Source organism: Physcomitrium patens, chromosome 6 (genome assembly GCF_059467195.1).
Source record: "Physcomitrium patens ecotype Gransden chromosome 6, ASM5946719v1, whole genome shotgun sequence".
In the NCBI taxonomy this organism is placed as follows: Eukaryota; Viridiplantae; Streptophyta; class Bryopsida; order Funariales; family Funariaceae; genus Physcomitrium; species Physcomitrium patens.
Window position 1 is genome coordinate 2,938,967 of NC_143415.1, and position 12,585 is coordinate 2,951,551.

Below are 12,585 nucleotides of genomic sequence, written 5' to 3' on the forward strand. Positions count from 1 at the left end.
TCTATGTAGTAATAAAAGGAGAGTGTCTACCTTGCAGTTTTAAAATTAACTTACAATAATAAAATTAAATTAGCTACTTGGCTTAGTATTTGAAAATCAAATAAATTGAATAGTAAATTTTCATAGGATGTTATAATTTGTAAAAACATTAGTTAAAAAGTATCCCATTTAATATAACATTTATAACCAATTGTTAAGATTGTGAAGTATATATTGATATATAATAATTTTAGTATTACAGAAGCTAAATTTTATTGGTTGTTGCACAATATATATATATATATATATATATATATATTTGAAGTGTATCAAAACATTGTTAGAAATGCATTCACTTTTATAAAAATTAGATTTTTTTGCTCTAGAAGTAATAAAACCAAGGTAAAGACTATTTAGTCATTACTTTTCCTATAAATTTAACTTAAAATGCAACAGAGAAGGAGTGATCAAGGTCTTAAGTCAAAAATGTCGGCTTCGAGAGGATCAATAGAAGCGGAGCCAGCAGGTGCCACAATAGCCTTTCAGGCTCCTGTCTTTACCACCGGAGCTACAATCCAATTCTATCGCAACCTCTTCTACAAGACACAATCTCTTCAAATTCTTTAAAATTCCACAGAACTAACATCGTCAGCAAAGTTTGTGATGAATCAGTTAATGTGCCACAACCGGTACAAAAACAAACTTTCTCCGGCAACTGCTATCTAAGAAGACTGCCTTTGTTGAGAGACTATCTCTGTCAAGAGACTACGTAAGTGAAGCAGTTCATCTCCATCAGACACTAAGGTCGCAAATATAAGCAGTCACCTGGAACCTATAGCCATCTCATTGTGGATTTTTACTATTACAAATTCTGCTTGTGATGAAACTACTCTTGATCCCAATAGACACCTAAATTGAACGTCAAAATACAACCACACCCTTGTTCTTGTTACTAAATTCTGGACACGCTTAACGCAAAATTCCTCTCACAAAAGTTTCAGCGCGTAGTAGAAGCATGCCTTCTAGTTTTCAGACTAGGGACAAATTCTGACAAACCAGAGGCTCACCTATCGTCGAAGTCCAGACCTCGACTAGAGATTCGTCATCCTCTAAGGTTTGAACCTGACGTTGGTTCTCGCGGCTTTAACCTCAGATATACATGCAGACATAATACTCACTCCACGAACCGAAGCATTTCAAGTTCCACCGAGAGAGCAGTTCGTTCCTTCCAACCACCGTGTTGCGAATGAGCGAGGGATTTCGAAATCTCTACCTCAAGAGCGTCGCCGCAGCAAATTACGACTCAAGAATCGGTCATCCTGCTAAACTTAACACTAAAATAAGCACTCTCTCCAAGGATCTGATTGTAAGGTGGAAGCAGGAGGCATTCCACTGACACCTGCCAACGTGTCACCGTCTGTAGGCAGTTAGAGAGGGTGCTGTTCTAACCGGTTTTAGTATTTCTGTTTGCTACAGGGAATATTAGTTTGCGTTTTTGCATTTCACGCCGAGCCTATTTAGCTCTTATTCTACTTCAGATGCAACCTCAACAGTAGCTGTGAGGAGAGCTGATCATTCTGTCTTTTCGTCATTGACGCATCTGTTTCGCCGATCGGATCCAGGAACATGGAAAATCATCAAGTGTCTATTCGATATAAATTTTTGTTTGTAGGCAAGATGGTGGTGCTTTCGTTCTGAGTCAGTGGATGTGTCAACGAGCTCTCGTTTTTGGTATATTATTTCATTCGTGATGAGGTATGCGTTTTGCTGCTCGAACACCATTGAGGGCCGAGGACCTATAATTTTTGTAATCAATGTTGAGGTTGGCAACTCTCTTCTACAGGGATCCTAGTCAGGGCTTCGCTGTGACCTCGGGATGTCAGTTTCGACCTATTATCACAAACCTGGTATTCAAATTTCTACTTCCACGTTTTGATGTTGTAAATTCATTAAAGAAAAATTTGAGGAGCAGTGAAATCGCCCCTGCATCATTATTAGCTTCATCAACATTGTTTGTTTATGCCATTGACATCTTCAATTTGTTATCATGCTCGATCAATGTTCCGACACTTGTCTCGCATAAATTAAATTATAATCGTTCTTAGGTCTGTGAATGACAAAAGGGAATCTCTTAACTCTCGTTTCCTCGGATAATTGCTAATTCATATTGAATTGGATTGGATTCTCACGCTTAATGCTTTTATTTTCTCTTCAAAAAATACGTTCGTCGATTTTAGTCAATTCTTTCTGATTTAATTGCGAAGTTACTTGTAGACCGAATCTGAGGGGATTGATTGATCATTGAAATCTCAAGACAAGAGCCCTTGGCTGAAAGAAGCTCTCGGCTGATATGGCCTCATCTCCACCATCCTCTCCAGCTACTGCATCTGCATCGGGTGACGCCGCAAATGATTGCTTCTCTGAGTTGGAAGACGTGAACATGCAGCTTGCACCTGTAAGACCTCAAGAGTAGAATTAAGCCTTGTGAAATAAAGTCATGTTTGTTTATCTCGTGAGCCTTCACTGCGCTTCCACGCCCATGCTTTGCGAACGTTGTTGCAGCAGGTAAATGGAAGAATATTGGGATTCTTCTGTCATTCTAAATTGCTCTCTGGTCAAAAATCTTAGAGAGCTATTCATGGCGTTCTTGCTGTGTCTGGAATCTACTGCCAATACTCATCAACAAGTTTGATTATGCATTGCGACTTACTCCTTAATTCAGGATACGGTTCTGCAGGGATTGAACGACTCCAGAACTGAGCTACTTAGCCGTGTCCAGAACTTGAAGCAGGTGAAATTTGTAACCTACATTCGTGACTATACTTCCCGAAACTGGTCCACTGATGTGCTTTATGAGTCTCTACGTACTCTTATAGCAATAAGTAAATGGTTTTAACATATGATCAAAGACACTATGGAAAACATCATTTAAAAAATACTAAAATGAACGTTCACCTTCTTAACTTGATATATTACTTTGATATCGATCACATTCAACATCTACGCCCGGTAAACAACCTTCGCTTTCAATGCAAGTGCTGATCTCTTTGTAGTGTAGTTCCCTCTGACTGAATGTGTTTCCTTTTGCAGGATCTTCATGATTGGAAAGGGAAATTGGATACAGAAGTTAATTCTTACAATGAGGTGTGTTCTTTACATCTTGTATCTGCGTCGTTCGTACCACATAATTTATCCAGCCAATGCGAGCAGTTTTGCGAAGAATTGATCCGTGAACACGATGCCGAATCAGTGAAACAACCCCTACATGATACACAGGAACTCAGTTAGTTTGCGACATTACAGTTTATGATGAGGATTGTTTGCCACTTTCTTGCATTTAGTAGAAATTTAGCTGGCGACACTCTCAAGTATCGTTCGAATCGGTTTCAGTCACAGTATTTAGATATCCGAGCAAAACTGCGACGAAGATCTAAATGACCATATATCGTTCGTGATTGCTACAGGAGATTGGAGACCTGAAAAACTCCCTCAATTCAGATGTTGAACAGCTCAAAAACGTAAGATTCAGTGTTTCTGACAAACCGTATTTTTATGGCCCATTCATTTAAAGGTTCATCTGTTTTTATTTTAGTTGTTCGTGCTTAGACATCTCAGCCTGTAAACTGTGTGAAAAGTTGGCATGAATGGCTTACTACATTCTCTAATACTTGGTGGTTTTATCCATACTTACCTTGGTAAATGTTTGAGCATTTTGTCCCTCGAACATGCTACTTAGTGCCATCACATGCTCAGAATATCTTAACGCTTTGTTTCAAATTTTATTTTAAAAAGCCTTCTGAATCCCCGACTTCTGGATGCGTTCTGCCAACCAAGAAAGTGCATTCATTGTATGCGTAGGTCCATGAAATTTAAATGCGAGAGCGTTGTAATGTTTGATAATAGTGTAGCCCTGTTCAAAAACAATCAGTTGAGTTCGTCTCCCTAACTCCAGGAATTCCAAGAGCTGAGAGACACACTGAAAGGACAATTGGCAGCCGCCACATCCAAATTGGCCGAACTCGTATGTGCCCTGCGTTCTCATGTCTTCCTCTCTCATCCCACACGGCCTAGTATGAAGCTGTGCATGTCTCAGTTCATTTACCTATCAATCGGCAATCATGTAATAATGTTCTAAAAACTATTTACAAACAGATGGCGCAGTTTTGACACACTAATGGATCTTGAGAGACCCTCGTGGCTCTGCAAATGCTGCCGACTGGTTGCACATTCGATATTTTCTGCTAAGACATTCCGATGCTTTGACTGAGGGGTGTCCAGGATACCTCGGTGGTCGATTGTACACATTACCTTGAAGGCCTAACCACACACTGTGAGCTTGAAAAGGAATTATTTGATGATCTGATAGCAGACATTGGACTTCAGGTAGTAGACCATTTTCCCACCAACATTTTGCTTCTTGCCACTCTTGATAGTGGTTCAATGAAATTGTCGTGAAGTAGGTTTTCGTGAAGCAGGTTTGCAGAAAAGCGTAGATAATATTAGATGGAGATGTGTTTCCATCATCAGTTATGGTTAGCTTTAACTTTTTGGTGAGCCTAGTTACATGCATGCTTGAATTCTGCATGGTAATCTGGTCGGCATCATTTCCTGCTTCGTCAAAAGGAGATGGTGACACCAATGATGAACAGCTTCAATGTTTTGGTCTCATGATAATCTTTCGTTTTGTCTCGTCTTGCAGGATTTAGACAAGGAGCACTCAGCTTCGTTTGATCATTCTAACCTGGAGCATGCCCATGCGGCAACGGTAACACTAGAAGAGAAAGTTGTGGACTAGACTTCGCAACGGCTGGATTCTCATCCGAGGGCTTCGTAGTCTGGTGGGTGGATCATCAGCTGCTGCCACTGAGGTGAGTATCTCCCCACTTCACAAGAGGGGTCTGAGAGATGAGGGTCCATGCAGGCCCTCCTTTTCCTCCTCCTAAACTTCTGACTTGCTTTTCACTTGGCGAGGAATCCAGTATGGGATGGAGGTCGCATTTTCTCTGCACCAGAAAACGTCTCATTCCCTCTCTCCAACACTGCATTACTTCCATTGTTTTGAGAATCTTGTCTTTATTTTCTAGTGCATCGAAAAGTACAAAAATGAAAAATCATTTAGCGGCTCATTTTCACACAGATGGTTTTTTAACTGTTGGCATAGTTTTTAAATGGATATTCCGATTTCAGATTAACTGATGTGATGGTTCTAGTAGACAAGTAGTTGTATTACGACTTTCTTGCGAAAAACTAATATAACATTTTATGTGGAAGTATATTTTGTTCTATATATCACAGATTAGTACATGGATTTATAAAAAAAAATAATGGTTGATGTTTTAAACTAATTTCATAATAAAATAAAAATGTTTTTTATTTTTTTATTTTTCATTCCATTACATAATTTAAATTTTATGCATGATATTATGAAATATATTTAAGGTATTTTTTCAAAAAAAAATTCACAAATCGTTTTTCATATTAATTTTTATTACAATTACATATAAACATTACTTGAAGTGTTATGATTTTTTGAAGCAGGAATATATTTCTTCATTTGATTTATTTTTTTCTTCGTGTCCAGATTTTTTCCATATTTGCATGTGTGTTGCTTGCATTTTAAAAATTAATTACAATTCTTTTATTGATTTTTAGGTATAAGGTATAAGCTTTTGATTAATAAATGATTATCAATTAGTATTTGCAAAAACCATTCTTTTTTGCCTAGCAGACATCGTGTATCATAAAAAAGATGAATTCGAAACTTTCTATGTCCATACTTTCTTTTCTTTATTTTTCACATTAATTTACTTTTGCCAATATTTTCTCACGTACAATATTTGGTTAAGATGTTTAAGGTAAAGTGTAAGATTCAAGCTTAATACAATATTTAACACGGCTTTGAAGTTGTTTTAATTGTATTAAATCAAACAATATATATATATATATATATATATATATATATATAATTGTATTAATTGTATTAAATCAAAGAATATGTATATATATATATATATATATATATATATTGACATCTTCTCTCATTGCACAGTTTAAAGTCTGCAAATTGAGTATAACAGACTCAGATATATATAAATATATATATATATATATATAAGAGCATTAGTTATTATTTTTGAATAATTTATTTTTTCTTTATTTTTTTTGTATATGCATGCAAGTTTTCACTATGTATAAATATTATTGATAGAATGGAAAATGATTGTTGTTATGACATTGGAGTAAAGAATATGGGTCCATGTAAAAATGATGTGAGGATGATGATTTTTGTTTGCTTTTTTAGAATGTGACTTGAGTTTTAATTCTAGAAAATGAAAATAGGTAAAGACTTCATCCATCCCTATTCAAACTCTTTCAAGATTCAAAATACTCTCTCTTTTTTATATTATAATGTCATTCGTGGTCCACCTTCCAAGAATTAATGTGTCTTTTTTGAAGAATTTATAAGAAATTTATACATCTTGAGATTATTAATATTCAAATTTTTAATTGGTTAAATTAGATTTTGCAAAAACAATAATACCATCCACTTTCTGTTCCTAATAACATAACTGCTCATCATTGTGTTTACTAGGTGATATATATATATATATATATATATGACAAGTATGGAAAAGGTATTAATGATTTTTAAAAATTAGTAACATTCATATTTAAACAATCTTGCATCTATTCCCAATACCAATTTCATAACTACACAAATGTGTATTGAATTTTGCATACATGTCCGTGCATGCCTACAATTTGTTTGTATATTTACTGATTGTGTGATTGCAAATCAAGAACTTGTTTGACTTATAGATACATGAATATATATATATATATATATATATAGACACACACATACCAATTAATTATCAAAGGGGAAGAGGGAATGGATTAGAATATGGGCATTGTGTAGATGCTGAATCCTATGTTCACAATGGAGTCATGAGAAAAGGGACCAGAAGAGAGCTTATTACAAGCCACCAAAACATCAAAAAGTAATATTTTGATTTGGCATTTTTTCAGTATTATTTGCAACATAAAAATAGAGATCAGATTCTACCATTGTTTGTCTCTATGAGTATGTCAGCTTTTTCCAAGCATTCAATTTGTTTTAAATATTTATCATTTTGTTTTAATCATAATCCTCATTTATTGAACTGTTTTGCTTAACAGCTTGATGGAACTGATCATATGGCAATTGAGTGTTGGCTAGGCTTTGGTGAGAGACAGTATTCATCTGATTTCTAATGATGTTTTCCAATTCCTCCTCTTCCATCAAAACTTCATGCCCCTCCATTTATACTTGCATAATACATTTAACTACATACATTTCTATTTACGCATGTGTTTGAATAGACCCCCCCCCCTGCAATCTTATGAAATGGAGGGAACCACCAGAATAGAATAAATAGTTACAGTAAAAGTAAAAAAAATTAGGGTGCCAAACCAAGCCCATAAGCATTGAGTTAGGCTCTTGCAGTAACAAAACTTCAAAACTAAAATATTCATTACCATGAATGTGCTCCTCAAATGCCATGAGTGTTGGAAGATCACTAGATTATTACTCCAACCCATCCCCCCCACTAATTTTGACATATTCAAAGATGAAAAAGAACCTTTTTTATGAGAGTAGATCAGGGTAAGCGTGGATCACAATGGAGCCACACAAGGAGATTCACAATAGGACAAAATTGCTCATGTGTACGTAGAGTACTTTATTCTTCACACGCATCCTCAATAAAAACAAAAGGCTTTTTTACTTTTTACCAATAATAAAAAATTGCATGTGAAACATAGTTTAATGGAGTATGCAAGGCAGATCTGTTAATTTTGAAAACTGGAATGGATGAGAAGCAAAATTAGAAAGAGGGGACAACAATTTCAACAAGCAAATTTGATGGGAACACGGCACACATATTGCCAAGGAAATTGTTTGTTTAGAAGGCAGAGTTTCTCGGAAGCCCCACCCCTTAAAATTAAAACAAGAGTCTTATTTGACCAACTTTTAACCTTTATGGCTTTGAAAGCATCTGCTGATTAGACCTGGGATTAGTCAGTCATATGTTATTTAGAAAAAAAAATTATTATTATTATTATTATTATAAACAAAAAAACAAAAGCAGAAGACATTTTTTGGCATCGATGCAAGCTGGATGAAATCTTGTCAACTTTATGTCACTACTTTTTGCAAACTAAAAGGATATTCGCATTATTATTATTATTATTATTATTATTGTTTTAGAAATGTTAGTTAGTGAGTGGATGAATGTTGTTGAGATCATTAAATATAGCCGGCGCTCTCCATAATATTTACTGTAGACTACAATAAATACCATAGCTACAATATTTAGAGTCTAGTGGAGAAGTATTGTTTATCTTCTCCTCTTTTCTCTTCTTGTATATGAGACACAACCAGATGAATAGATTTTGTATGTGTGAAGCTCTCTCTCCTTAGAAACCCTCTTGTGTGTATGATTTACTACTACTCTTGTGTGTATGTATGATTTACTATTACTCTTGTGTCTTTCTAAACATTCTCAACACGTTATCAGCACCACTCTCTTCTACATACTATTACAGTTTTTTGCTCTAGTCTTTGACTCTTCAAACCTGTTGCTACTTTTGCTGAGTGTTTGCCTCATGATCTTATTCTTCTTGCTGGCCCTACACATTAGCTGCTTGCTTAGAGCACTTGTTCCACTCTCTACCTTGCTTGCTTAGAATACTTGATGCAGCCCAACTGCACCCCAGCTTGTTCCCTGCTCCCTACTGCGCCTCGCACCTGCCGTCGAACAGTTGCCAAGGTGCCGTTGAATTCGTCACTACTATCGCTGCCACCCTGTCGCTGCCCTAACGCCGTTGTTGTTGCCACCCTGCCGCCCTACCGCTGCCGCTGCCACTACCGCTGCTGTCTGCCACTGCCCACCGATGCCACCCTATCGTCCTACCACTGCTTGATGCTGCCATCTTATTGTTGTTCTGCTCCCTTAATCTACGATTCTCTCTTTCAAATATATATATATATATATATATATATATATATATATTTTCAAGTTCAAGTTTATCATTTTATTTGACTTTATATTTTAAGGTACGTTTTACTCAACTTTTCTACTTGATCTTGTATTTTCTTTACAAATTTATTTATAATGAGTGATTCAACATCTTCAACTGCTTCTACTATGGTTCCAACTATTACCAATGCATCCCAACATTTTCAAGCTCTTTTATTTCCACCATTGACTGTGGATGGAAACAATTATCTATTATGGGCAAAAATGGCAAAAGCAAATTTATTTGCAGAACAACTCTCGGATGCCATTATGTTTGAAGAATCTCCTACAACAAGTATTTCTATATCTCTTGCTATTCATTGGAAAGCACTTCTTCTCCTTCGTCGTCATCTTGTACCTGCATTACAACATCAATATTTGAAAATGGAAGATCTTGTACAACTTTGGAAGAATCTTAAATCTAGGTTTGATCATCAAAAGACCATTTTTCTTCCACGTGAACATCATAATTGGACACATTTATGTATCTTGGATTTTCCAAATTTAAATGCTTTCAATAGTGAAATGTATAGTATTGTCTCACAATTACAAATATGTCGACAAAATATTTCTGAAGAAGAAATGATTGAAAAAACTCTCTCTATATTTCCTCATATATTTGTTGTGCTTTCACAAGAATGCAGGAACATGAAATTTTAGAGTCATTCTGATCTTATGTCCTATCTACTTCTTGCGGAGAAGCAAAATGAGCTACTCTTGCGTAATGTGGAAGCTCGTCCTATTGGAACTACAGTTCCAGAATCTCATGCACTTAATATTTCAAAGTCTAAGAAGAAATTATATAAACATGGAAAATGTGCTCATAAGTATCAAAGTAGTCATAGTGAAGACCATTTCTACCCATATGAAAAGAATAAACGTTCTACTATTAATTATAGTAAAAAACAAAAATCAGAGATGCGTTCTTGCCATAAGTGTGGAATGATTGGACATTTAGTATATGTGTGCCATACTTCAGAATATTTTATTAAAATATTTTAAGAAAATAAGAAATTATGAGCTGAGGCTCGTGAAGTTCATACTATGGATGCATCCATGGATTCAATTGGTGTTGATGACTTAGAGGCTTATATGAATGGTAAAACCTCTAATGATGAATCAAATGATACGCTCATTGATTCTGCAATAACACATACTATCTTGCGAGATAGATGATTTTTTATTAAAAAATCTTCAACTTGGCAAACTAAAAATATAATGACCATGCCTGGAGTAAATGCGTTTTGTTTCCAAGAGGGCACAACCATGGTAAAATTACCTACAGATTCCATCATAAAATGTAAACATGCGATGTTTATACCTTCAGCACCTCGAAGTCTGATCAGCTACCGAGATGTGCCTATTAATGGTTATCACCTCTCGACTACCACTTTAAATAGAAAAGAGGTTTTGGTTCTTACAAAGAATTATAAAGTTGTTGAAAAAGCTTTTGCTACAGAAAATGGTTTATACCAAATTGTGATTCGGCCTCCCATTATATTTAATTTTACATCATCTATCTCAGAGAGTCGTTTTTCTCTCTGGCATGGACGATTGAGACATCCAGGATCCACATTATTTAGAAAGATCATTCCATGTATAACTGGGTACAATTTAAAGCCTGCAGATGTAGACTCTATAGAATTATGTCGTGCATGCGTGCAAGGTAAAATGATTACTCAGCCTTCAATTTGGAAACTTCCACAAGAATTACGACCAATGCTTGAAAGATTGCATGGTAATATTTGTGGTCCTATTAATCTAATATCAGGACCATTTCATTATTTTTTGGTCCTTGTTGATGCATCAGGTAAACAATCACATGTTTCATTATTATTAACTCGAAACATGGCGTTTGCCAATCTTATAACCATGCTTATTTGCTTTCAATCACATTTTCTTGATTATCCTATAAAAATATTGTGTATGGACAATACAAAAGAATTCGCATCAAAGTCTTTTGAAGACTATTGTACTGCAATAGGAATCGAGTTGACATATTGTGTTCCATATGAACATGCTCAAAATGGACTTGCAGAGTAATTTATAAAGCGTATACAACTCATTATCCGATCACTCCTCCTTCATGCAAATCTACCTGCATCTATATGGGGTAATGTAGTTTTACATGCTGCAGCATTAATATGCCTCCGCCCTTTCTTTCTTGAAATTGTTTCACCACATGAGCTCATTTCGGATCGTGTTCCAAATGTATCTCACTTACGAGTATTTGGTTGCCATGCTTGGATTCCAGTACCAGAACCTCAATGGCATACCATCGAAGCTCATCGACAAGAAGGCATATATGTTGGTTTCGATTCACCAAGCATTATTCATATTGTTGATCCATCAATTGGCACATTATCACGTGCACATTTGTAAAATTGTTGTTTTGAAGAAACTGTATTCCCATCTCTTCAAGGAGGAGTATCTAATCAACAAAGAAATAAAGTACTCATATTTGAAGCACCAGAATTATTTACAATGAATCTCAATCTTAGAACATCTTTGGCAGAAATTGAAGTTGCTAAGATTTTGTATTTAAAATGGATCATGGATGAAACACGTGATGGCTTCAATGATGCACCTAGAATTACAAGAGTTCTTATTAATGAGGCTCAGAATGCACCTGCTTACATTGCAATGCCATTGATTACAATACCTCAAGTTATAACAACAACAACTAAAAGAACTCGTGGACCAGATAAGCAACCACGTAAGAAGAAATCTATAAAATTAACTAATTCTGGTATTATTTCTCAAGAAATTGCCACTCATCTTGTAGGACTACCGATTCATGATGATATATCCATGCATAATGTACCTTCAATTCCTATGAAAAACAATCTTGGAATTGGAAAAAATAAAAATAAGTTGAGTGAAGAATTATCTATTCTGTATTGTGCTACAGATGATATTTGAGACAGACCATCTATTACGGTAGATGAATCATTTGCATATATGATTATAGAAGCCTTTTCTTGTGAGGAAGACGATCCTAAACCTCAAACCATCGAAGAGGCAATGCGTTGCTCAGATTGGTCAAAATAGAAAACTACTATTGAGGAAGAGTATGCCTCTTTGCGTAAGAGAAAAGTCTTTGGTCCAATTGTAGACACTCTTACATCTCGCCCTGTGGTATATAAAATGGTATTAATATGCAAGCGAGATGCTCAAGGCCAAATAATCCGCTATAAAGCTTATCTTGTTGCTCAAGGATTTACTCAACGATTTGGCATTGATTATGAATCCACATATTCTCTAGTCATGGATTCAATTACACTTCGATATATTATTGGAATGACAGTTCATGCTACCCTTGAGATGCATCTGATGGATGTAGTAATTGCATATTTATATGGTTCTTTTGATGGTTCTCTTGTCGCATATCTATATAGATAGTCAACATGATATTACCATGCATCTATATATGAAAAAAATTACAATTTAATTAATGTAATATAAAATTATGACTACAATTTCTTTTATTGACATTCCTTCAAAAATCTATGAATATTCATATGTTCCCATTCTTATACATATATAA

The 12,585-nt window shown here is 35.3% G+C and overlaps 1 protein-coding gene across 5 annotated transcripts; it reads left to right on the forward strand.

Annotated features, from left to right (window-relative positions):
- Nucleotides 1–1,442: 1,442 nt before the first annotated feature.
- On the forward strand, nt 1,443–5,275 carry LOC112283411 (uncharacterized). 5 transcript variants are annotated; one of them, XM_090250917.1, is made up of 9 exons: nt 1,443–1,651; nt 1,823–1,886; nt 2,244–2,434; nt 2,702–2,770; nt 3,070–3,123; nt 3,444–3,497; nt 3,932–4,000; nt 4,258–4,362; nt 4,679–5,275. In XM_090250917.1, the coding sequence occupies exons 3-9, from the start codon at nt 2,330–2,332 to the stop codon at nt 4,772–4,774; spliced, it is 552 nt and encodes a 183-aa protein (XP_090107043.1). In that variant the 5' UTR covers nt 1,443–1,651; nt 1,823–1,886; nt 2,244–2,329; the 3' UTR covers nt 4,775–5,275. The 5 variants fall into 5 exon arrangements, with proteins under 5 accessions (XP_090107043.1, XP_090107042.1, XP_073390687.1 ...); XM_090250916.1 differs by having other exon boundaries at nt 2,254–2,434; XM_073534586.2 differs by having other exon boundaries at nt 1,443–1,886.
- Nucleotides 5,276–12,585: the final 7,310 nt, after the last annotated feature.